Consider the following 24,336-nt stretch of genomic DNA (forward strand, 5'->3'; position numbering starts at 1 on the left):
ACGGATATAAGTGTAGCATCCCTTCCCAGTGTTTTGATTTCTGATGTTCTACAATCCTTTCCAATGACCCACATTGAACATAGAACTGAGAACAACAAAGTGGGAAGGGACCTTGGAGGTCTTCTAGTCCAACCAAGCTGGAAGGAAATGATGTCCAATATAGTAGGCAGGAACCGGTTTGCTGACTCATAATCTTAATAGTTGGAACCTCTGTAAGGATTATGCCTGGAGTTCCTAGCACAAAAGCTCTGCAAACCAAGGGGACATAGAAAGGAGAGCACAGTATATTGAGGTCCAGTTGATAACCACAGTTTCCAAAGGTAGAATGTAAGAATTAGTGATCTTGCTTAATAAGAATAGAATAGAATAGAATAGAATAGAATAGAATAGAATAGAATAGAATAGAATAGAATAGAATAGAATAGAACAGAACAGAACAGAATAGAATAGAATAGAATAGAAGAATTGGAAGGGACCTTGGAAGTCATCTAGTCCAACCCCCTGCTCAGGCAGGAAACCGTATACCATTTCAGACAAATGGTTGTCCAGTCTCCTCTTAAAAACTTCCAGTGTTGGAGCATTCACAACTTCTGGAGGCAAGGAGTTCCACTGGTTAATTTTTCCAACTGTCAGGAAATTTCTTCTTAGTTCTAGGCTGCTTCACTCCTTGATTAGTTTAGAATTAGAATTGGAGAAGAAGGAAGGAAGGAAGGAAGGAAGGAAGGAAGGAAGGAAGGAAGGAAGGAAGGAAGGAAGGAAGGAAGGAAGGGCTATGGAAGGTATTAAAGAAGGCCAGTATTTTAAAGATGGGTTGGAAAGTAGGCAGCAGGAAAAAACTCAATAAATAATTATTAAAGCTTTGCTCCTAGGCAAATTAAGAACATCAAGACAACAAGCAATTGAAAGTACATTCTTAGGCAACAAGGTAAGAGCTACTATTGCAAATGCATATTCACTTTTTATATGATAAGGTCTTCTTGGTGGGACTATAGGACTTGAGTCTGGAAACTACGAATGAAAAAAAAATGATTCCCATCGATAAGCTTATTTTGTAGTTTTCAATCAATCCCAAACTAAATGTATTTATTCATGATTTGAAACATGGGGGTGTAGGCATCTGAACTCTGTAGTGCAGTTTGATGATGATGTTGGTGATAATAATATTTAAAGGGTCGCAGAAAAAGCTACATATGCCTAAAATTAATGTACCCTAAAACATGAAACTAGGGAAAGGTGTTTTCAAAAGCTCTGCACCTTGGACAAAATTCATGCAAAACTTACATGTGGGATAGTGTGAATGTTAAGACAAGCATTCTATTTATTTATTAGAATGTTTAAATACAACGCAAATATGAAGAATCAAAGGAAACATAAGAAAAAGTACATGATTTTTGTCCTTTCCATTGAGCAGTGATCATCTTACTCTTTCCTCTCCTTCTCTTTTCATTTATCAATTAATCAATTAAATTTATATGCCACTCATCTCACTCTGCAAAGTGACTCTGGACTTTTTCTTCTTCATCTTACTTTATAAATTCCCCCCTTTTAATTCTTTTTAATCCCCAAATCTATAAACCATCAATTCAGTCTTTTCTTGTTTCAGCAAAAAGTATGTATAAGGTTTCCAGTCTTTCAGAAAAAGTGTTTATCATTTTTTTCCGTGACTAAACTGGTCAGCTTCACCATTTCTGCAAGTTCTGTAAAGTTTATAATCTAATCTTCCACTGTGGGTATTTCATTATTCTTCTGTCTTTGTACATACAGTGATCTTGCTGCAGTTTCTATGTATAAAATTAATTTCCTATATTGCTTTTCTACTTCAATATTCATAAAACCCAATAGAAACAAGTTAAGACATTCTCGAAGTTACAATGACATACTGACATCTTTGCAGTAATGAAAAAAATGAAATAAATTCAAATGGACAAGTTTACTCTTTGCTAACATTCATTTCTGTGAGGTGGATAAAATTAAAAGAAGCATCTTATCTTCAAGCTATGAAGCAAGAAGTGTTGCAAGAGTTTATTTCATATATCCCAATCCAGCGTGCACTTCTGCTATTGCCAAGGCAGCCATTCTCTAGATGTTTGAGTCATCTTCTCAATTTGGGGAAGTCCCTGATTTTTTTTACTTCCTTGCTCAATAATCAAGGTGATTTATTAACTAGCCAAACTGGTTTCAGAGGTGAAAACCAGTTACTTTAAGCCACAGATGGCATGTTGCCGCTTAAGAGTTGTGATAACCTGCAAAGCGACCCTGTAGAAAATCATTCAAATGCATTCATAGACTTTTATCAAGTCAATATGAGTTGGCTACCCATTTTTTCCTGGATTATATTGTATGTTTTGGTGCCATTGAGTCACTCTTGACTCCTGACAACAGCCTGGACTTTTGTTGGTAAGGATTTTCAGAAGTTGTTTGCCATTGCCTTCTTCCTGGGGCTCAGGGAGAATGACTGGCCTAAGGCCACCCAGTTGCTTTGTGCCTAAAACTCATGCCTTCCTGGTTTCTAGCCTGATGCCTTAACTCAGGGGTCTTCAGATGTGGCCCTTTTATGACTTGTAGACTTCAACTCCCAGAATTCCTCAGCCAGTTAGCCTTGAAGTTGTTCTTCAAGTCCACAAGACATAAAAGGGCCAAGTTTGAAGACCCCTGCCTTAACTACTAGATCAAACTGTCTCTTTTGGATTTTACAACCCCTTTATCTAACCCAGTGGAATTGTTTTGAATGAGGTGGTGAAGTTGACTCTAAAGGAGGCATAGAAGATTTTAGCATGCCACTCCTGAACTGAAGTGGACATAAAGATGATACTACTGTAGTAAATTGAGATTTAAACATCCAGACTCCTGCCAGATGACCAGTTGGCTTTTTCTTTATCTCTTTGCCGCCATCTAGCGGACCTCCTAATTATTACAACCCAGGTGTAGTGACAATGTGAAGTCAGCTGGGTCCTTAGGCAGGGCCATCAAAGAGTTCCCTTTAGGGAGGATGGGTGGCTATATGACATTGATAAATGAATGAATGAATGTATGAATGAAATCATATTACTTGCCAGTTAAGTCTTTAAAGTTTTTAGAGACCATTGTTTCTCAGCCTTGGCAACTTGAAGAGGTATGGACTTCAACTCCCAGGATCCCCCAGTTTAGATAATCAAATGTGAGTTTAATTGCAGCATTTCACTTTGCAGGAGGGTTTTGCTTAAGGTGCCCTCTAGTGGTGAAGGAGAGTGTCGTAGAAGCTAAGCAAAGGGATTTGCACAGATGGCTCTGCGAGAACTCACTGGCTATTAGAGACAGAAAAGACTGGAGGATTGGGTGCACCAACGTATTTGTCTGTAGCTGCAACGTTGAGTCTCATCTGACTTTGATGGAAACTTTGGTGCTCTCTAACTTGGTTGTCTGCTTGCAGACATTTCGTTACCAGATTAGGTAACATCTTCAAGGCTAGAAGGAAGTGGGGTCTCGTTTAAATGCTTACTTTAAATGCTGTTTGGGCCAAAGGTCCCTTAAAATAAACATCTGAAAATGCTTTTGGAAGTTGTGTGCCTACAAACAACAGCAACCAGTAAACCAATACATTATTAAAAAAAAAACAGTTTACATCCGGAACATGAATGTTTAAAAAACTGCCTTAGGGATATTCATACAAAGTGATGCTGGAAAAATACGCATAAAGAAAAAGGGCCCTGAGTTATTTACACAAGTAGTTATGAACATGGAGAAGATTGCACAAGAGCTCCATGGGTACGATGAAGTTGTATGCATAAGTGGTTTGGTTATACTTTTTCCCCCTAGGGATTTGTTTCAAAACAGACTATGGATACTGCCTTATTGCATAAACAAGAAATAGACTAGAATTGCAATAGTGATGAATGTCTATAGCTCAGGTGTGGGAATGAAGGTTTGTTCCCCAAGATTGTGGGTTGATTTCCAAATGTCTCATTACCAGGCTAGGTAACATCTTCAGTAGAGTTTAAGAGATATCAGTCTCAATGTCCTTCTGTTCCTAAGTGCTTCAGATGTAGGTGTGTCAAGTGAGGGACTTGTGAAGCCCTGAAACAGAAGAACACTGACGCTGAACATCCCCTAAACTCCACTGAAGAGGTTATCTCACTTGGTAATGAAACATTCAGAAACCAACCAAGAAGCTCAGAGAACAAATCTTCACCCTCATAGACCAAAATTATACTGATCTGCAGTTCTTAGTCTTCATGCAAGTTGCCTATCCTAATTTGGGTAACTGCTCTATCAAAGATGGCAACTTGTTCTCTGAATAAGACCTTCTGACATTTTTTTTTAGTTTTTTTGGGGTGGGGGCGGAAATACTGCTACTGCTAAGCTTGTAAGCCGCCCTGAGTCTTCGGAGAAGGGCGGGATATAAATGGAATTTTTTAAAAAAGGATATTTTCAGAATACCTCCAGGAAACCGGTCCCGTAGGTGGGACTCAGGCATATGTAGATCTGCTTACATGTTCCATTTGCAGACCCAACAATTTGGAAAACACTCCTGTTGCCAGAATTCATGTAAAAACTCAGTTAGTTTGATGACAAGATAGCCTTAATGCATATGGATGGGTTGGGGAGTTGGAGGCTACAATAATCTTTTCCCCGGGGACTAGATTTCCATTTTTCCGTGTCCAAAGGAGTTGCCTTCTAGTTCAGCCATTTTGGTGCAAAAGTGAGATTGATCCTATCTGAAGGCTACGTCTTTCTCAGAAATTAAAACTGCAGCTCCGTGTAGGGGGGAAATTCTGAATGACTAGTTAAATCAGCTTTGATTGTGCCAAGTCTCAAGATAATATAGGTCAATCTCTGCTCCAGGATGTCTGCCCCCCATTCAAACCAAAACACCCAGACTTTACTTGGTTCCTTTGAAGATTCCACAGAACCTCAGGCTGATCATTGTGCTTCTATGCCTGCTCTAAAAGGGTTGATGGTACTTTCTGTCCCATTAATTTTGGGTAATAGGACATCAGAATTCAGTTGCGGAAAGCCTGAGAAATGACTAGTACATCTGTAGAATGCAAGAGGTGCACAAATTAATTGCACACGATCTAGCTGGGTACTGATAAAAGAAAAGGCAGGACTTTTTTTTTGAATCTCATGTATTAAAATAATTATAATTAAAATCTAAAGTCTAGGGGATTTGGATATTTTTCATCACATGGCAGATAACATTCCACCCAAATTCTACTAGGAACACATTAACTTGTTTATATGACAACTGACGTGAGCATTTGTAAAATAAAGATAGGATAGCAGGTTGAACCGGCTGTTTCCTCCAAGTAGGGGGGAATACAAATAATTTCAGATGGAGGATAAGGAGAAGCTAGGCTGCACTACTCAGACTATATAAACGGGTGGCATGAACTCAGCACTGGGATCCACAGAACCTATCTGCAAGCGAGAGGACAGACGAGTGAAGGTATAATGGAAGAGGACATCATACCTTGTTCCATTGGGTGGGATTGTCATGTTTCTAGATGGGTTGAGGAATGCTTTTGGCAACAAGCTGGAACTCACGTTTGATCATAATGAGTAGATCAGGAGCAAGCTGCCACGAGCTGCCATGAGCCTACAGTTTTCCTTCTCTCAAATTGTGTAATCTCAAGGAGTTTAGAAGCTGCTAGTTTTACTTAGCCTAGTTTTGTCACATTATCTTGGCCAGTGCTAACTTTGATTTCTTGGCATTTCCAATGAAACGGGTTTCTTGGAATGCACCACTGTCGGCTTGAGCCAAATCAAGGATGCCGATGAAATGCTGAATGCAAATGGTGCTAATGCAAATGAAAGTAGAATTGCTAACTCTTCTTTAAAGTCACTGGCAGAGAGAGGAGAGAAGAGGGGGCGCTAGCCTGCTCCTCAAGCTAACAGTGTACAACTGTTATCCTGAGGAGTGTGCAACTTCCATTAGTTTGCAAGCAGCATTATGCTTTGCACGTCATGCTGAAGGTTGCATTACTGTATTAAATTGTGTATGGCCAGGATTCAAGACTGGTCCAATGATTGAATGGAGATGGTTGCCTGAAACCTCTGTAAGACTCAAACACCCATTTGGTCTCTTTGGCATCCTATGAAAAGGTCTACTGAAGGATGCAAAAGGGGAACTTGTGGCTTGTATAAAGTGCATGAACTCTGCTCGTGTGCTAAACTATGGCTGGGCACAATAACTTAATGTGTCTATTATTCTGATTCACACTACAAAGCCAGAGTGCAATGAATGCGTAAATGGAGGTGAAGATTCAAATCTTCCTTTGCTGAGATGGTGATGAGTGCTGTTTGCAAGTTGCTTATTTAAAGGCTGTATTCTTACAAGGAGCATAACATAAACGCAGCTCCTTCTGTTCCTTCAATATGCTGCATACATAAAGTAAGATCCTGAGCTTAAGATAAAGATGTCTTTTCCAGGCCAGTTTTGAGCCACACAAAGAAAAGCAGATGGCTTAAAATTATCCATCCCTTGGACAAGATTTTGACAGCAGGGACTTAAACGTCACCTGATTCCTCTTTTCCTGTTTGTAGAGAAAAATGGTCTTCCTGTTTAAATGATTGCTATTTAAATTATTTCAAAATGTGTATGTGTGTGTATCCATAAAATATACAAATCTGTGCCTTTTTTATTATTATGCATACTTTCTCCTTTCCCATAAGTTTGTTTTATAACCATTGTGATAATCTAGTTAATTTTTAAGGAGTCATAGGACTGTTTTGTTTTCTGTCATGGTACAGTGGATTCTTCCAAACTAAGTTCTCTGGGATGCTTTGGAAGACAGCAACAATGGAAACTTGACAGATACTCATGTCTGCTTTAAGCTTGTTGGCATTTCAGATATCTGCATCCAAGAACTGCTGATCTGAAGGCTTTCTCATTCTTCTTTTTGAGCAGCCATGGGGAGGATGAAAGACCTCCTCCTCTGCTTCTGCCTCTGCAGTTCAGCCTTCTGGGGTGAGTAACACTAAGGCTTTAAAAATGCCCTCCTGTCCCCTCCCCTCTCCCCCTCCTGTCCCCTCCCCTCCCCTCCCCTCTCCTTTCTCCTCCTTGTATTTCCTTGAGATGCCTGCAGAAAAATATTGCATTATTTTTTTATATAAATGTTTTATTAATTTTCTATTTTCACAAACAAGTGCTCCATAGACAACGTGATGACTGAGTCCATTAGTAATTCTGTGGTACATATAAGCTTCTTCCAACTAAAGTCCAATATTACACCCGCCAGTACATTTCTCTCTTCTTCTGGTAATAACCGTTTTTCCGCATTAAGCAACTCCTTATTATTGTTAGTAAACATACGATTGCATATCAACGTTTGTTTACATTTTTCTAATAATATCAATAATATCAGCTTAAAATATCTTTTCTAGCCAACGCATATATTAATTGCCTTTGCACTCAATTTCCACTTATTTAATCCATATCCTATTTTCGTTTTTTTCAAAAAATATTGCATTATGATGCTCTTCTGTGGTGTCTCCCCATATACACCCTCATATGGCTTCAAAAAGGCATAAAGACTATCAACAATAATTTTATGAAAGCCAGCATTACTGGCTTCTTCAACTAATGTTTTCCCATCTTTATCCTAATTTCTGGATTTTATTTCTATCCTTCTTTCAGCCTCTGAGCCCAGGAATGGCCATAATTCAGATCAGGACTTGGGAACACATAATGAAATTACATTAGTTCCTTTGATGAGGGGGATTAATAATGGGAGATGAGGGATCAGTTCCTAATTCTTCCTTTTCTCTGTGGAGAACAGTCATCCAGGTCATGATTGTCCCAAAGTTGCTTTTTCAAGAGGCAACTAGACTTTCTTTGTTTTTCCTTGAAGACATTTCGCTTCTCATCCAAGAAACTTCTTCAGTTCTCATTGAATGGTCAGTCCCCATTCAGTCAGAACTGAAGAAGCTTCTTGGACGAGAAATGAAATGTCTTCAAGGAAAAACAAAGAAATTCCCTTGAAAAAGCACCTTTGGGACAATTCTTCCTTTTGAACGGAAGCTAAAAGGGGGTTAAAGCTGCAACTAAAACAGAAGTTGGAATTTGAGCAGATCCAATGTAACCATCTCTCCCCATCTATTCTTTTCATCTTCCACTCCCAGCGACCTGCCTGAGTCAGAGCATAGGAAGAGATTTTATCACCTCTTACATGCAAAATTTTGGGACACAGGCCCCCCGTTTAGAGCTTCAAATTACTGGTGTCTTTGACCAGACTACTGTCACCATTTCTGTCCCGTGCGACGTCTGTGGAAAGGAATTTACGAAGACCATTATTGTGCATAAAGGAACGCTGGAGTCTGTCGTCCTCCCCGCCACTATTGAAATCAAGGGTAGCAAAGTGTTCCCCAATGTGGTCCGCATCTCTGCAGACAAAGATATCTCGGTGGTATCTTTCAGCTCCAAACCTCGGAGTACTGAAATTTCACAACTCTTTCCTAGAAGTGCCTCAGGAACTGAGTATTATGTTGTCACCCCAACGGGAGGTCCTAGTGGGGCTTTCCCAGAGTTTGCAGTCTTATCTTACGAAGAGTCTAATGTGATAGACATCTCTCTGACAGCCCAGGTGGTCTTCGAAGGCAAAATATACCCTGCTGGAAGTAAACTTAAGGTAACACTGGCTGCTTTTCAAGGAATCCAGTTGCAAGCGACAGGGGACCTTTCTGGCACCAGAATTGTCTCCCAGAAGGCAGTGGTAGTCCTAGCGGGACATATCTGTTCATGGAAATACACCAAATGCAACTTTGTCTTTGAGCAGCTCCGGCCAGTGAAAGCATGGAGGAAGAACTACATAGTCCCACCCATACCTTGGCAGACAAAGAGTGACATAGTGTTTATTTCAGCCTCCCAAGCCACAGCCGTACGATACCAAATGGGTGCACAAAAGCAGGCAGTAAATCTGAATGGTGGGCAAGTCTTGAGAATTAATGTCTTGTCTAAAACACCCTTATTTGTGGAAGCCGATATGCCCGTGCAACTACTTTTCTATAGCACAGGCTCTACTTACCAATCCTTTTTGTACGACACATTTTTGATGGGGATTCCAGATACAGACTCATACAGCCAGACCTACAGTGTGGCTGGGCAAGCTAATTTCCAGAACTTTGCCATTTTGGTGGTAGAGACTTTGCAGATCAATGGTCTCCTAGTGGGAGGCCAAGCCCTACCTAAGTTGGAATGGAATCCCATTCCTGGCACAGTTTTCTCTTGGGCCTTGTATCAGTTGCAGGTGGTGCTTTCCCCCTATAGACTGGAACATCCGAATTCACCATTTGGCCTCCTCGTTGTGGGTGTGGCAAGCATGAACAGCTATGGGACTTTTGGTGGTAGTTTGCAAGGTGAGTAGAATGTCCTCTGACTTATACTCAAGTTTTGGGGAATGGGAGGGTATTGGGGAATATTTAAGAGCCATGGTGGCGCAGTGGTAAGAATACAGTATTGCAGGCTAACTCTGCTCACTCTGCCAGCAGTTTGATTCTCTTGATCCTGACAGGCTCAAGGTTGATTCAGCCTTCTATCCTTCTGAAGTCAGTAAAATGAGGACCCAGATTGTTGGGGACAGTATGCTGACCCTGTAGAACCACTCAGAGAGAGCTGTAAAACAGTATGAAGAGGTATATCAAGTCTAAGTGCAAGTGCTAGGTGCTGTTGGAAGGGAGCATTGTGTCTTCCAAGCTTTTTTTTTTAAATGAAAGGGCAAAGAATATTGTAGTAATACTAGTGCTGATTTCAGCCATTCAGCTATGGGTTTGGATAAGGGGAGCTTGCACTCCTTCTGAATAGTATCCTAATGGCCAATTCATTTGCCCTTTACTTCTGGACCCAATATGCAACATCGTGGGGGTGGGGCACTTCTTTGCAATGGTCTTAGTTCTGAATTGTCTTCCCATGATGTCTAACAAAAGGCCAAGATCTCAGAACAGTCATCTCCCTTCAAATGGCATTGAGTGGCATTTAAGATGAAGTGCATGCCCTATAGTGCCACAGTTAGTAACAGCCATTAAAATTCTTGTCTGATTGTTGGTGCAATCCTCTTTTAAAGCCTTCGAAGGATGGCTGTCATGAGGTTAGTGACTGCACTTTCTACTCTCTAAACGTGCATTGTGTCTTCAGACGTTCCAGTCTCCAGACTGGAAGTTTTAAAGAAGAGATTGGACAACCATTTGTCTGAAAAGGGTAGGGGGTTGGACTAGGAGACTTTCAAGGCCCCTTCTGTTGTTCTGTTATTCTGCCTTAATAGCCCACCATTCAACTTCATGGGATGATTTGATGTCCCATTATTATTTCCCCCTATATTCCCTTGTTCTCCTTGTGACCAAGAGCTCCCAAGTTGGAGACACGGTCTTGAGATGAGATGGATGGGACGCGTCATCAGAATGGATGACCTCTAGAGAACTGGTAGACATCCCTAAACAAGCTAAGTGTTTACTGAACCCAGATGATAGTTTATGCCTACTCTGGGTTCCCAAGGGTGAACTTTGGAGCTTTCTAAATTGCCATCAAGATACAGGTAGTCCTCGACTTATGACAACAATTGAGCCCAAGTCTGTTGCTAAGTGAGACAATTTGTAAAGTGAATTTTGCCCCATTTTACAGTACAATCTTTCTTGCCACATTTGTGAGGTGAATCACTCCAGCGGTTAATTTAGTAACCTGGTTGTTAAGTGGATCTGGCTTCCCCATTGACTTTGCTGGTCAGAAGGTTGCAAAAGGGGATCCCATAACTGTAGGACACTGCAACTGTCATAAATACAAGTCAGTTGCCAAGCATCTGCATTTGGATCATGTGACCATGGAGATGCTGCAATGGTCATAAAGTGTGAAAAATGCTCATAAGTCACTTTTTTCAGTATGGTCACTAAATGAATTGTTCTAAGCCAAGGACTATATGTAGCATCACCCCAAGGCATTGTGACACATTAAAATAGCACCCAAAGCAACAAGTCTTTGACCTAGGGCACTATGACTATTATCGTCAGGTGCGTTTGCTTGGGGACAAGTGTGGGCTGAAGGAAGAAGGAAGCCTATCAAGAGGAGTGTCCCATGATTCTCTGAAACTTCTGAAATCCAAAGTCAGGTTTGATCACTGCTGAAAATAAAATATTTTTGCTTTGAGTCTGATTCTTCCCTTAACACAGGACTAATGATTAAAATTGCATATCCGGTCCTTAGGTCCTCTCAGTTGCAGCCATGTCCTGTGCCAAAAAGGCCTTGAATGCAAGACGATCAACGGTCAACCGCATTGTGTGCCAACTTCAAACGCTACCTGCGAGATATGGGGTGACCCTCACTACATTACATTTGATAGGTTTAAGTACGATTTCCAAGGGACCTGCACCTACACAATTGCCAAGACATGCGGCAATATTGTTGGACTCCCGTCTTTCCACATCTATGCCAAGAATGAAAACAGGGGGAGCAAACGTGTCTCCTATGTCGGGATGGTGACCGTTGAGGTTTATGGATACACTATCACAATATCCAGATCAGAAAATGGTTTTGTGAAGGTAAGAGATGATTCAGAATTCATCTCAGCTGCTTGAAGAATTGCTTCCCAACACCATTTAGATCAGTGTTTCACTTAACTGCTTTAAGATACATGGACTTCAACTCCCAGAATACTCCAGCTTAAGCAAGAAAAACCAAGTGCAGAGTAGGTGGCACGTGACTCAAAAGCCGTAAGTGTGAGTCCTAGGAGTCCTAGTGGACAACCATTGTAGTATGACCCAGCAGTGTGCTGCAGCTGACCAAAAAACCAATGCAGTCAACACAGGGATAGTATCAAGGTCATGTGAAATGATGATAATGCTTTATGCTGCTTTGGTAAGACCACATTTGGAATACTGTGTTCAGTTTTGGTCACCACAATACAAAAAAGATGTTGAGACTCTAGAAAGGGTGCAGAGAAGAGCAATAAAGATGATTAGGCAGCTGGAGACTAAGACATATCCTGTACTGTATGGTTGACGGAACTGGGTATATCTAGTCTAATGAAGAGAAGGACTAGTGGTGACATGGTAGCAGTGTTCCAATATCTCAGGGGCTGCCACAAAGAAGAGGGAGTCAAGCTATTCTCCAAACCACCTGAGGGCAGAACAAGAAGCAATGGATAGAAACTCATCAAGGAGAGAAGCAACCTAGAACTAAGGAGAAATTTCTTAAGAGAGAGAACAGTTAAAAAGTGAAATGGCTTGCTTCAAAAGTTATGGGTGGAAAACCTTCCATCCCTACAGGTTTTTAAAGAAAGGATTGGACAGCCTTTTGTCTGGAATGGTACAGGGTCTCCTGCTTGAGCAGGGGTTGGACTAGAAGATCTCCAAGGTCCCTCCCAACTCTGTTATTCTATATTCTCTAAGTCATAATAATAATAATATTAATATTAATATTAATATTAATAATAATAACAACAACAACAACAACAATAACAATAACAATAACAACAACAATAACAACAGCAATATTATAATTTGGAAGGGACCTTGGAGGTCATCTAGTCCAACCCCCTGCTCAGGCAGGAAACCCTATACCATTTCAGGCAAATGGCTGTCCAGTCTCTTCTTAAAAACTTCCAGTGTTGGAGCATTCACCACTTCTGGAGGCAGGTTGTTCCACTGATTAATTGTTCTCACTGTCAGGAAGTTTCTCCTTAGTTCTAGGTTGCTTCTCTCCTTGACTAGTTTCCATCCATTGCTTCTTGTCTTGCTTTCAGGTGCTTTGGAGAATAGCTTGGCTCCCTCTTCTTTGGGGCAGGCCCTGAGAGATTGGAACACTGCTATCATGTCACCCCCTCACCCTTCTCTTCATTAAACGACACATACCCAATTCCAGCAACCGTTCCCTATATGTTTTAGCCTCCAGTCCCCCAGTCATCTTTGTTGCTCTTCTCTGTACTCTTTCTAGAGTCCTGACATCTTTTTTACATCGTGGTGACCAAAACTGGATGCAGTATTCCAGTTGTGGCCTTACCAAGGCATTGTAAAGTGGTATTAGTACTTCACGTGATCTTGATTCTATCTTAAAATGCTAAGATTGGGAAATACTGATTTAGATGGCCTAAATGAAATGACTGTAGTGATACGGGGGGGGGGCAATGCTGTATTTATTTGTACTGTTTCTCAAAAAAATCAGAGCATGAACATTTTGTCAGCTAACATAAAATCTAGAGATGGAGTCCAAGACAACTGCAGGGTTAAGGTGGTCCTGGGAAAACGCTACCTGTTTTCCAAGACTTATTTCGGATTCAAAGGAAACCTGGCGAAGGTGAATTCAAAAATAGTTTTTATTACTTGCCCTAAGCCCTTGTTAGAACAATGACAACTGGCCTATTTTTGTAGATTTAACTTAATGGCTACAGATGCTGGTTTAATTTTCGGAGTAGGAGTTAAGAAAAGAAGCTAAAAAAAGGACAACAGCATCTCATTAAATATAGCAATTAAATACATACCTAGAAATAACTTTAAAGGAAAATCAGAATGAGCAAAGCAAGCAGAACAAGAATCAAAGCTCATATTTATTTATTTAAAATGTTGTTAGACTGACTTTCAAGGCAAAACCTCCTCCGTATCAAAACAAAAAAGCTTTTCATTGTTGGTGGAATGCTATTTTGCATATAATGTGTCATAAAAGATTCATTTAACAGTACAACACAGGTTTAAATTAGTCATAATGAAGCTCTTTTTAAGTTGATTTCACACAATATGCTGCTTTAACAAAATGCAATGGCTGCCTTCACAAAAATACTAATACAGAAAAATAAATCAGAACATGGCTCAACCTTGTGTCTACATCACAGAATAGTTGGGGGTCTTTCAATGTGCTGAAATATCAACTACCAAACCCTTTTTTAGAGTAGCATCTTATGCAAACTCAACCTAGGTTTTCCTAGAACAAAAGATTTCTCATAGCTGAGTGCCCAGTATACTTCAGGCTTCCCTGGAAAATAATTCCTTCCAATCTTAGAGAGTAATATTCAACTGAAATTAGAACTTTTCTTGCTGTGATTAATTGACAACCAATTGGAAAAGAGCCACGGAAGTTTATCTTTATCTATGATAACTGCTATGAGATTGTTACAATGGACAAACATGGAAAGATTTTGAAATATCTATCATGGAGGAAGAGTTGGTGATGAATTAGCAGAGATAACAAAATTGACTTGTCCCATTAGGGAAAGTAGATTAATTTATTTGTGATTGGAAACCCTTTATGGACTTTTTTTTAACCAAAAAAAAAAAAGAAAAAAAAATGACCTTGTGATTTATGGGTTTGATGATTAGAAAAGGCAGAGTATGGAAAGAAGGAAATTATGTTGTAACCTTAAGGTAAAGGTAAAGGTTCCCCCGCACATGCGTGCTAGTCGTTTCCAACTCTAGGGGCCGGTGCTCATCTCCGTTTCAAAGCCGAAGAGCCAGCACTTGTCCGAGGACGTCTCCGTGGTCATGTGGGCGGCATGACTAGATGCCAGAGGCGCACGGAACGCTGTTCCCTTCCCACTGTAGGTTGTAACCTTAGCAAGAGGGTAAAATATAAATGAACTTGTAACTGCTGTGAAGATCAAAAGCTGTTTCTTTGCATCTTTTTTCTCCTTTTTTCTTTCAAGGTGCTGGTGATGACCTATAAAGCCCTAAATGGCTTGGGTCCGGGATATTTGAGGGAACACCTCCTGCCAGCATCAAGATCCCTTCGTCCAGTGCGCTCCCACAGGGAGGGTCTTCTCAGGGTGCCGCCGGTAAAAGATTGCCGGCGGATAACACCCAGGGGGAGGGCCTTCTCTGTGGGTGCGCCTGCCCTCTGGAACCAGCTGCCCGTGGAGCTTAGGACCGCCCCTGACCTTCGTTCATTCCGCCGGGACCTGAAGACCTGGCTCTTTGAGCTCTCCGGCCCAGGCTGAGAATTTTTAACTGAGGTTTTTAGTTAAGGGATAATTTAATCTTTTTAAATTGTTTTTTAACTTTTGTATTTTGTACTGTTTGATTTTAAATACCCTGTAAACCACCCTGAGTCCTTCGGGAAAGAGCGGTATATAAATTTAATAAAATTAATTAAAATTAAAAAAATTTCTCTCTTTTCTTTTACGTCTTTACTTCCTTTTCAATTTTTATATCATAAAAGCTATTTAATAAAAATTAAATATAAACATAAAACTCGGATTCTGAGATCCCCCCTCCTTATTCGTCTGACAGTCTCTTATTTCATTTTTTATTTTTTTACCTGCCTCCAACGCTGGGCCAGGAGCAGGGAAAATATATTAGCAATGGTTTCCTTTCCAGTCTGGGGATCCAGACTGCAACTGCTTCTGTATATTGTTGCAACGCTGCAACCCTTGTAATTGTTCTTTTTTTTGTTTTTTTGCAATGCAGGTAAATGGCATTAAGGCACACCTCCCCATCTACCTAAATGGTGGCTCTCTCCAGATCTTGCAAAGTGGAGGGTCTGCCTTACTGGTTAATGACTTTCATCTCCGGGTGTTTTATGACTGGAATCATCTCCTGCGTGTCACCACCAGCAGTGTTTTTTATGGAAGTCTCTGTGGCCTCTGCGGGAACTATAATAAGGATCCTGGTGATGACTTTCAAACCCCAGCAGGAACGAAGGCCCCAGATGCCAATGCCTTTGGAAAGAGTTGGAAGGTGGATGTTGGTGACCAAGACACCTGCTGGGATGATTGCCATGGGCCTTGTGTGCCTTGCCAGCCTGACCAGGCCCAGAAATACCAGGCTGAGCAATATTGTGGTCTAATAATCAAAGCTTCCGGTGGTCCCTTCTCTTCTTGCCATTCTAAAGTGGACCCCCAGTTCTACTTTGAAGGTTGTGTTTACGACGTTTGTGCCAATGAAGGGCACAGACAATCTGTATGTGATGCCCTGGAGTCCTATGCAGATGCCTGCCAGAAAGAAGGGGTTGAGATTGGCGAATGGAGAAAATTGGCCGGATGCTGTAAGTATGCAAGGAATGTGGGAATGCCATCTCCTAGCCCAGGGGTAGGCAACCTCGGCTCTTTTATGACTCATGGACTTCAACTCCCAGAATTCCTGAGCCAGCATGGCTCATCATGGAAACCTCTCCCTTTCCCCTCAGAAATGGCTGACTCAGGAATTCTGGGAGTTGAAGTCCACGAGTCCTAAAAGAGCTGAGGTTGCCTACCCCTGCCCTAAGTGAATTAGACCTGGATGCCAAGTGAGGGGTTCAAAGGCACAGCGTAAAATGCTGCCTTGAGGCTGTTTAGAGTGCTCAGACACAGACTGATGAGGAGTCAGGAGCTAATTTTGCAAAGTGCTAGCTGCAAGCTCCTCCATTATCAGTGAAAAGAACCTTGCCGCAAAACCTGTTAGAAAGAAACTAAGAAAATACCAAAGTACAGCAATTTGTTTAGTTACAACAACACTAAAAGCGACTTATGAACATTTTTCCACACTTAACGACCGTTGCAGCACCCTCACGGTGACGTGATCAAAATTCAGATGCTTGGTTGGCAACTGACTCATATTTATGATGGTTTGCCGTGTCTCTAGGGTCACGTGATCCCTTTTTGAGGCCTTCTGACAAGCCAAGTCAATGGGGAAGCCAGTTAACAACCGTGTAACTTAACCACTTAACAACTGCAGTGCTTCACTTATCAAGTGTGGCAAGGAAGGTCCCGAATGGGGCAAAATTCGCTTAACTAGTGTCTCGCTTGGTAACAGAAATTTCGGGCTCAGTTGTGGCCATAAGTTGAGGACTGCCTGTATTATGAGTAAAACGGCCATAAATAGGAACTAGTTGAGGGGCTGAAATTCTTGTAAACCAATGCCCCCCCCCTTCACCTCAATAAATCTCGTTAAAGGAGTTTGCTTGACAGTCTTGAATTGAACTAATTACTTTCAATTTGAACTCGCTTTGAGAGACACTCTGCATGTCTTAATTCTCCGCTGGATTCCATGCTATTCTTAAAAGTCGGTCAGTCAGCACTTTGTGTTTATAATCATGTTCATCTCTCATGAGTTGTCTTCCTTTTCTTTCCTCCTTTGGTTCTTTTCTCTAAAGAATAAGTGTACTTCTGCAAATTTCAGGGCATGTATAAGCCAGAGGAGCCTTTTTTGTATATAAATACTGATATCTGGAGAATTAGATTTCTATGAGTGTATTCTGAACAAATTGTATTTCTTAAAATCCAGCTATCCTTTTTTTTTCATATCAGTTCCTCTGCCTGTATCTTTCTTATTCTACCCAGTTTTAAATATCCCTTTAATTTACTAAAGCTTGGTAAACAGCTGAGAATGGATTTAGGAGCAATATAAAAACCACAGCGAGGATTTTATGCTGTTCCTTGGCCATGTGCTACATGCCCATCATTTTGATCAGGAAAACTCAAAATGTTTTCCATGAAGGTTGAGGATCACTTGAGTTGGATTTGGATCTGTCTTCCAAGGAAGGCAAATTCTAAACTGCAATGAATTTAGAATGGATTCATAAACATTTCCCCATTATTTCCATATTAAAAAAAACCTGTGGTTTGGCAGCCACCTTTGAAAGGAGTCCTGGAAGACGAATTAAGTCTTGAGATGGACAGATGCCACCCTGGTGGCCTCAAATTGTGCCATCCTTTTTTAGGAATGATGTTTGTTTTACATTGTGATTCCCCACCGAATTCTCGATAAACTTGTGGAACAAATGCTCTTGCTAATGGAACGGGTGATGAATTTGCATGAAGCAGATTGGCACCGAGGTGGCAAAAATATGAAATTACCCCCCCCCCGCCCAACATCAATACGAATGGATTGAGTGACAATATATTTAGACGTATTCAAACACATAAAATGTGATGCGTTTTCAAAGAGCTGAAGTCAGAGCTAACATGAAGGGGTTTCCGAAATTTACCAGCCCTTTTTTGCAGCTGGCCGTTTGGGAGTGTGTTATGTCTAATTACGGGGAATCAGGATTAATTTGATTTTTTAAATGGTTTCGACAGGTGAGGATCTTATTACAGTAATGTGCTCTCCAGACAGCAGCCACTTATCAATCTGAGATAAATATAGTCATGTCACTGCATATTAGCGCATCTCTAAAGAGACGCCGTCCATTCTTGCCCTTTCGGGTGCAGAGGAAAGAAGAAAATATTGACCATTTTCTTTCTTTTCTTCACACAGTACCGGAATGTCCTCCCAACAGCGTGTACCAGCAATGTGGAACAGCCTGCCCAGCCACTTGCCTGGATGACCAAACTCAGCAGCAACTCCTCTGCCCAGCGGTGTGCGTAGCAGGTTGTCAGTGCCTGCCCGGTTATGTGCTGAGCCAGGGGAAATGCATCCCCAAGAGCAGTTGTGGATGTTGGCACGAAGGCTACCTCTTTGCCCCCAATGAGGGTTTCTGGGCCGATGATAAGTGCACAAAGCGATGTGTGTGCAACCCAGCCACCAATCAGGTTGAGTGCACCCAACAAGCTTGCAAATCCACAGAAAAATGCCTAGTCGTAAAGGGTGTGAGGCAGTGCTACCCTATTGACTTTGTTGACTGCAAAGTTCATGGCGATCCCCACTATCTTTCCTTTGACAAGTATAAATTTGATTTCCAAGGGCCCTGTGCCTATGTCCTCACTGAAGTGTGTGATAAACCCATGGATCTGATTTGGTTTGGTGTCTACGTCCAGAATGAGTATCGGGGAAACCGTGCTGTGTCTTGGACCCGGAGTGTACAGGTCAACGTCTATGGTATAGAGATCATACTCAGCAGAAAATATCCTGGGAAAGTCTTGGTAAGTTTGGGTAGTATCTGGCTATTCCAATCCTGATCCCTCTTTGATGCTCATTTGATAAACAGAATCCTACTATAGACTGATAATGCATGAGGTCTCTAAAATGGGACAGCTTGCCATTTCTCTTTTTCAATCAAACCAAAATATAACTACTGGATGCCATACAAAGCTGCTTATAAACTGCTGGGTTTCATTGGACACATCTAATCCAGGTCTGCTGGAGACAAGCAACATTTTTGGCCTTGAGCACCTTATACATTGCCACATTGGGGGACCAATAGAAAATGATGCATATTTATATGTACCTCTACAAAGGTACATCTCTATACAAGCATTTCATACTTACACCTCTCCTCACATCTACACATCCCAAACCTCTTTTGGTGAATAATTCGTTTCTGATTTCTTGTCACAATATACTCCTGTAACATAACAGCTCCAGATAGGAATCCAGCTGGTTGCTGTTTTCCTATTAATAATATTAGAATGCCATTATTATTTTTTTCAGGCCAGCTGATTGTATATATCATTTGAGTATTTAAATAGGATCCCAAGATGGATACTTGGCTTCTAAGCTATAGGTGTGTCTTCCTGTTAGTGGGTATCCTAAGACTGGCTACAAGGAGATTCCATGTCCTTTTTTTGAAGGCCCCATTGCCAGGCAATAGAGGCAAACATACATACATTAATGTGCACAGATGTACATAAAGATGTGCCTGTAGGAGATGACCAGGCTGAGATGGAGGGAGGGATCAATCATCAATCATGAGTCCCTTCATGCCCAGAAGAGATCTATGTCCAGCCCAACTTGAATTCCTTCTCCTCTTATTGCCTGCTAATTCTCCTTGGCTGTTAGTAGTTCAGATTCTTGCAGAGAGCTCAGGCTTACAATAGATCTTTATACCCCTTTCAATGGTCTGGATCTCCAGATGTTCCTGGCATTTAACAATGGGGAAAAAAATCAGTCCCATGATCTCACCTAGTTTTTGCTCCAACCATTGTCTCCTTCAACTACTGTAGAATAATGTCAAACATTTTATGATATCTGGTCAAAAAAAAAGTTCCCTATTTCTGCTATTGGTCTCAGGTAGGCAGACCCTGAGATGGACTGAAGAAATGAGAGGTAGCTTGGATATGATTGGGTTTTGGGTCCCCCCCCCACCATTGCTTCTTTTCATTTGCTTAACGGAAGCATCCTATTTCTCCTTCATAGGTTGGGGGTATATTGACCTTCCTGCCTTATAACACTGTTGGAAAAAGAGTCAAGATCTATCGGAGAGGCTCAAGTGGGGTGGTTGAAGCAGACTTTGGTCTCTCGGTCAGCTTTAACTGGGACCACCAAGTCACGGTCACTGTACCCAGCACATATAGAAATACACTCTGTGGCCTATGTGGGAATTTCAACAACCAACGTGCGGATGATGCTCTCGTGCCTGGAGGGATCCTTGTTCCCCAAATCCCCGTGTTTGGTGCTAAAGGCACAATGGCATATGACCCCAGCTGCAAAAAGATCATCGATCCCACCTGCCCAGGGGTTGACGTCTTAGCAAATCAGCAGCGGGCTTCCGGACAGGATTGTGGACTCATCGTAGCCGCAAATGGGCCTTTCAGAGAATGCCATGGCCACGTGGACCAAGAAGCCTCCTTTCAGGACTGCATTTATGACTCCTGCTTCCTCAAGGGACGCTATGCCTTTGTCTGTGCAGCGGTTGCCAATTATGCGAAGGCCTGTCAAGCTGCTGGCATCACCATCTACCCCTGGAGAACTTCAACTTTTTGCCGTGAGTGTCTGGGATGTAAACTGGGGGTTCTGACTTGGGGAAGAAGACAAGTCCATTTCTAGTAGGATCGGGAACACCAGACGCAGAGAGAGGAGTCAGTGTAGATAAGAGAAGAAATGGCAGCGATGCTTCAGGTTTAGCTTTCAAATAATCCAAGCACTTTAGTCATCAGAAGGTTGCAATTGTACTAGGACAGCTTATCTTTCAATCAATCAGAATAGAGCTAGAAGGCACCTTGGAGGTCTTCTAGTCCAGCCCCCAGCTCAAGCAGGAGACCCTATACTATTTCAGACAAGTGGCTGTCCAGTCTTTTCTTAAAAACCTCCAATATTGGAGCACCCACAACTTCTGGAGGCAGGTTGTTCCACAGGTTAATTGTTCTCACTTTCAAGAAATTTCTCCTTAGTTCTAGGTTGCTTCTCTCCTTGATTAGTTTCCATCTGTTGCTTCTTGTCCTGCCTTCAGGGGCTTTGGAGAATAGCTCATCCATTCTGTTTCCCTTTTCAGCTCCGCGTTGTTCTGCCAATAGCCACTATGAACTGTGTGCTAAAGAATGTGACCAGGCATGTAGCAGCCTTTATTTCCCAACCCCTTGCCCCACCAAGTGTCAAGAGAATTGTGCCTGCAATGAGGGCTTTGTTCGGAGTAACGATGCTTGTGTACCTTTGGCGAAGTGTGGCTGCCTCCATCAAGGGCGGTACTATCCCGTTTCTGAAGTTTTCTATCCAAGTTGCCAAGAACGTTGCGTCTGCCAGGCTGGTGGGAGCGTGGCGTGTCAAGACACCCCTTGTGGTCCCAACGAACAATGCCAACTACAAGATGGACACCAGAAATGCTACCCAACTGGAAGTGCCACTTGTTCTCTTGTTGGAGGTCTCTATCTTACTTTTGATGGGCTGCCCTATGACTTCCAGGGCACCTGCTCCTATATCCTAAGCAAGCTGACCACAAAGAATGTGAACCTGGACCCTTTCACTGTAGTGGTACAGAATGAGGCCTCGGGGAATGGCAACATCGCAGTGCCCAAGGTGGTCACGGTGGAGGTCTCCGACTTAGTGCTTTCTCTGTTGAAAGACAAATGGGGATATGTCCAGGTGAGTTTCTTAACCCTGTTCACTGGATGTGCATGTGGAGTAGTGATGGTGGTGGTCTCCTCGCTCCACTGGAGAAAATCCATCCCATGTAGAATAATAGTAGATGCAATTACAGTGATGACAGTAAGTGTCCAGTGTCCCGCTCCATCTGAATGAAAGGTCTCAAAATGTAGATGGTGATTTTCAAATATCCAGGTCCCCAAAGGTGCTTTTCCAAATTACAGAGCCAACCAGAGACAGCACCGACCCTCAACCAGCTAACCAACTCTTACCTCTCCCCAAACTGGAGCAAAATCATCACTTAGTCTTCCATTTCTAGGACTGCTTCTACTTTCACATCCCCCTGGTCAAGGGAAATGAAAAAAAAATCTCCTCCTCCTCCTCCTCATTACAGTTTTTCAGGAAGATATTATTTTATTCTGACAGGTAAATGGTAGACTCCATCGCCTCCCTATAAACCTTTTGGATGGAAAACTCCGAATCTACCAGCACGGCTTATATCAGAGGATCGAGGGTTCCTTTGGTTTCACGCTGACCTTTGATCTCTTCTACCATGTGAGAATCACTGTTCCCAACAACTACCAGGGTCAGCTGGGTGGCTTATGTGGAAACTACAATGGACAGCCAAAAGATGACCTTCAGCTACCAGATGGCACGGTGACCTCAGATGTGTTTGTGTTTACTGCTGCCTGGAAAATCCCGACCCCTGGAATCCCCTGCTCGGATGGGTGCTCCGGGAAGAATTGTCCAATATGCACAGAGGCAAAGATAGAATTTTTTAAGCAACGCTCCTTCTGTGGTCTCCTCACAGCTTCTGATGGGCCTTTCACCTCTTGCCATGGTGTTGTGGATCCCACTTCCTACCTAAACCATTGTGTCCTCGATTTGTGCATCGGTGGTGGGGACAATCAAATCTTGTGTCGTAGCATCCAGAGCTATGTGGCAGCCTGCCACGAAGCCAAGGTTACCATCCAGCCTTGGAGGAGACCAGATTTCTGTTGTGAGTAGCGATCAAGAAGCATTACTCATTGGAATGCAGATGGAAAAGCGGGATGTCCCTGATATAAAGACTAAGGGGCTGTGTGAACCAGCTAGGATTCTGTAATTTGGTTCCAAAAGTTGATGCAAAATTAAAAAATCAGTGCAATCTGAAGAGTTGATCTGACAAAGTACATGCGCACATAGATAAAAAAAAATCCATCAAATCTTCAGAGGTGCCCAATTCTGTTTGCTGCATTGAATGGTTAGAAGATTTGGTGTGAAGATTCAGTTCAAATGATGATTTGACCACCTTGGCTATAAATAGAATCATTGATGCTTCGCACAGCCTTAATTAAGAACCCCGAAGAGAGAAAGAGAATTAAGTAGATAATTGGAAGGTGATCAGCACTTAACACTCCTTTCTTTTCACTTGGCCACAGCCCAAGAAAGTTCATTGCTTTGGCTGGTATCACACCTTGCATTCCCAAATAGGAAATATTGCTGCCTACTATCTCTACAAGAGACGCGGTGGCTCACTGGGTTAGGACGCTGAGCTTGTTGATCAGAAGGTCGGCAGTTTGGCGGGTCGAATCTTGAGTGCCGCATAACAGAGTGAGTGCCTGTCACTCATCCCAGCTTCTGCCAACCTAGCAGCTCAAAAGCACGTAAAAATGCAAGTAGAAAAATAGGGACCACTCCGGTGGGAAGGTAACAGTGTTCCGTGAGCCTTTGGCGTCTAGTCATGCCGGCCACCTGACCATGGAGACGTCCTTGGACAAGCGCTGGCTCTTCGGCTTTGAAACGGAGATGAGCACCGGCCCCTAGAGTTGGAAACGACTAGCACGCATGTGCGGGGGAACCTTTACCTTTACCTTTACTATCTCTACAATAATCATTGTGGTAAATGTAAAGAAGATAGAGGAGGAAGCCAGCTTGGGGTGTCCAGCCCAGGGCACCTTCTGTCCATTCCTATCTGTGTTTCCCTGAAAATAAGACCCAACCGGAAAATAAGCCCTAGCATGATTTTTCAGAATGCTGGTAATATAAGCCCCACCTCCAAAACAATCCCCAATTAAGATTGTTAGCCAGCCAGACGCATTTAGTACCGTATTTCCCCAAATATAAGCCCTAACTGTAAAATAAGCCCCTAATGTGTCTGTTGCTGGCTAAGGAATTCTGGGAGTTGAAGTCCACAAGTCTTAAAGTTGCCAAGGTTGAAGACCCCTGCCCTAGATGTTTGTAAGAAAATACAAGCAATACTAACTGTTGCCACCTACTACTTGTTGCACTTCAGCTCTCCCTTGGCAACTCCTGCCTGCTGGAGACTTCTCCCACACACCTTAAAGTTGCTGAGGTTGAGAAACATTGCTTTAGCTGATTAGTTCCTCTTGCCTGTCCTTCTGCAGCGATAACCTGTCCAGCCAATAGCCAATATAAGATGTGTTCTAATATCTGTGAAGTCACCTGTGCTGGGCTTACGGATCACCTTGAATGCCCAAAGACTTGTGTTGAAGGTTGTCAGTGTGATGACGGCTTCTTCTGGGACGGCCTCAAATGCCTCTCCATGGATGAGTGTGGCTGCTTTGAAGACAACACATACTATCCGGTAGGTTGAAAAGGAAGGCAGTGGTGGACCTCAGTTTGTTTCTTGGATTAGCCTGCGAAAATCACATCGGTATTAAACATTTAATCTAGCATTATCATGTTTGTTATTTACTTTTTCAGCTGGAGTCAAGATGACATTGTTAATTTGCT

At 42.2% G+C, this 24,336-nt stretch overlaps 1 protein-coding gene across 3 annotated transcripts in view; it reads left to right on the forward strand.

Annotated features, from left to right (window-relative positions):
* Positions 1 to 24,336, forward strand: part of FCGBP (Fc gamma binding protein) — a 63,595-nt gene that overhangs the window by 13,551 nt on the left and 25,708 nt on the right. Inside the window, exons 2-11 of one of the 3 annotated variants that reach the window (XM_083369463.1) lie at positions 870 to 925; positions 6,887 to 6,946; positions 8,101 to 9,333; positions 11,168 to 11,502; positions 15,355 to 15,931; positions 18,121 to 18,725; positions 19,939 to 20,506; positions 21,014 to 21,600; positions 22,027 to 22,600; positions 23,988 to 24,187. In XM_083369463.1, coding sequence (XP_083225589.1) covers positions 6,889 to 6,946; positions 8,101 to 9,333; positions 11,168 to 11,502; positions 15,355 to 15,931; positions 18,121 to 18,725; positions 19,939 to 20,506; positions 21,014 to 21,600; positions 22,027 to 22,600; positions 23,988 to 24,187 — 4,737 coding nt within the window. In that variant the 5' untranslated portion in view covers positions 870 to 925; positions 6,887 to 6,888. Of the gene's footprint in view, positions 1 to 869; positions 926 to 6,886; positions 6,947 to 8,100; positions 9,334 to 11,167; positions 11,503 to 15,354; positions 15,932 to 18,120; positions 18,726 to 19,938; positions 20,507 to 21,013; positions 21,601 to 22,026; positions 22,601 to 23,987; positions 24,188 to 24,336 lie in introns of those variants that run through there. The other 2 variants (XM_083369465.1, XM_083369464.1) reach the window with 2 other exon arrangements.

Source organism: Vipera ursinii, assembly GCF_947247035.1.
Source record: "Vipera ursinii genome assembly, chromosome: 9".
Classification (NCBI taxonomy): Eukaryota; Metazoa; Chordata; class Lepidosauria; order Squamata; family Viperidae; genus Vipera; species Vipera ursinii.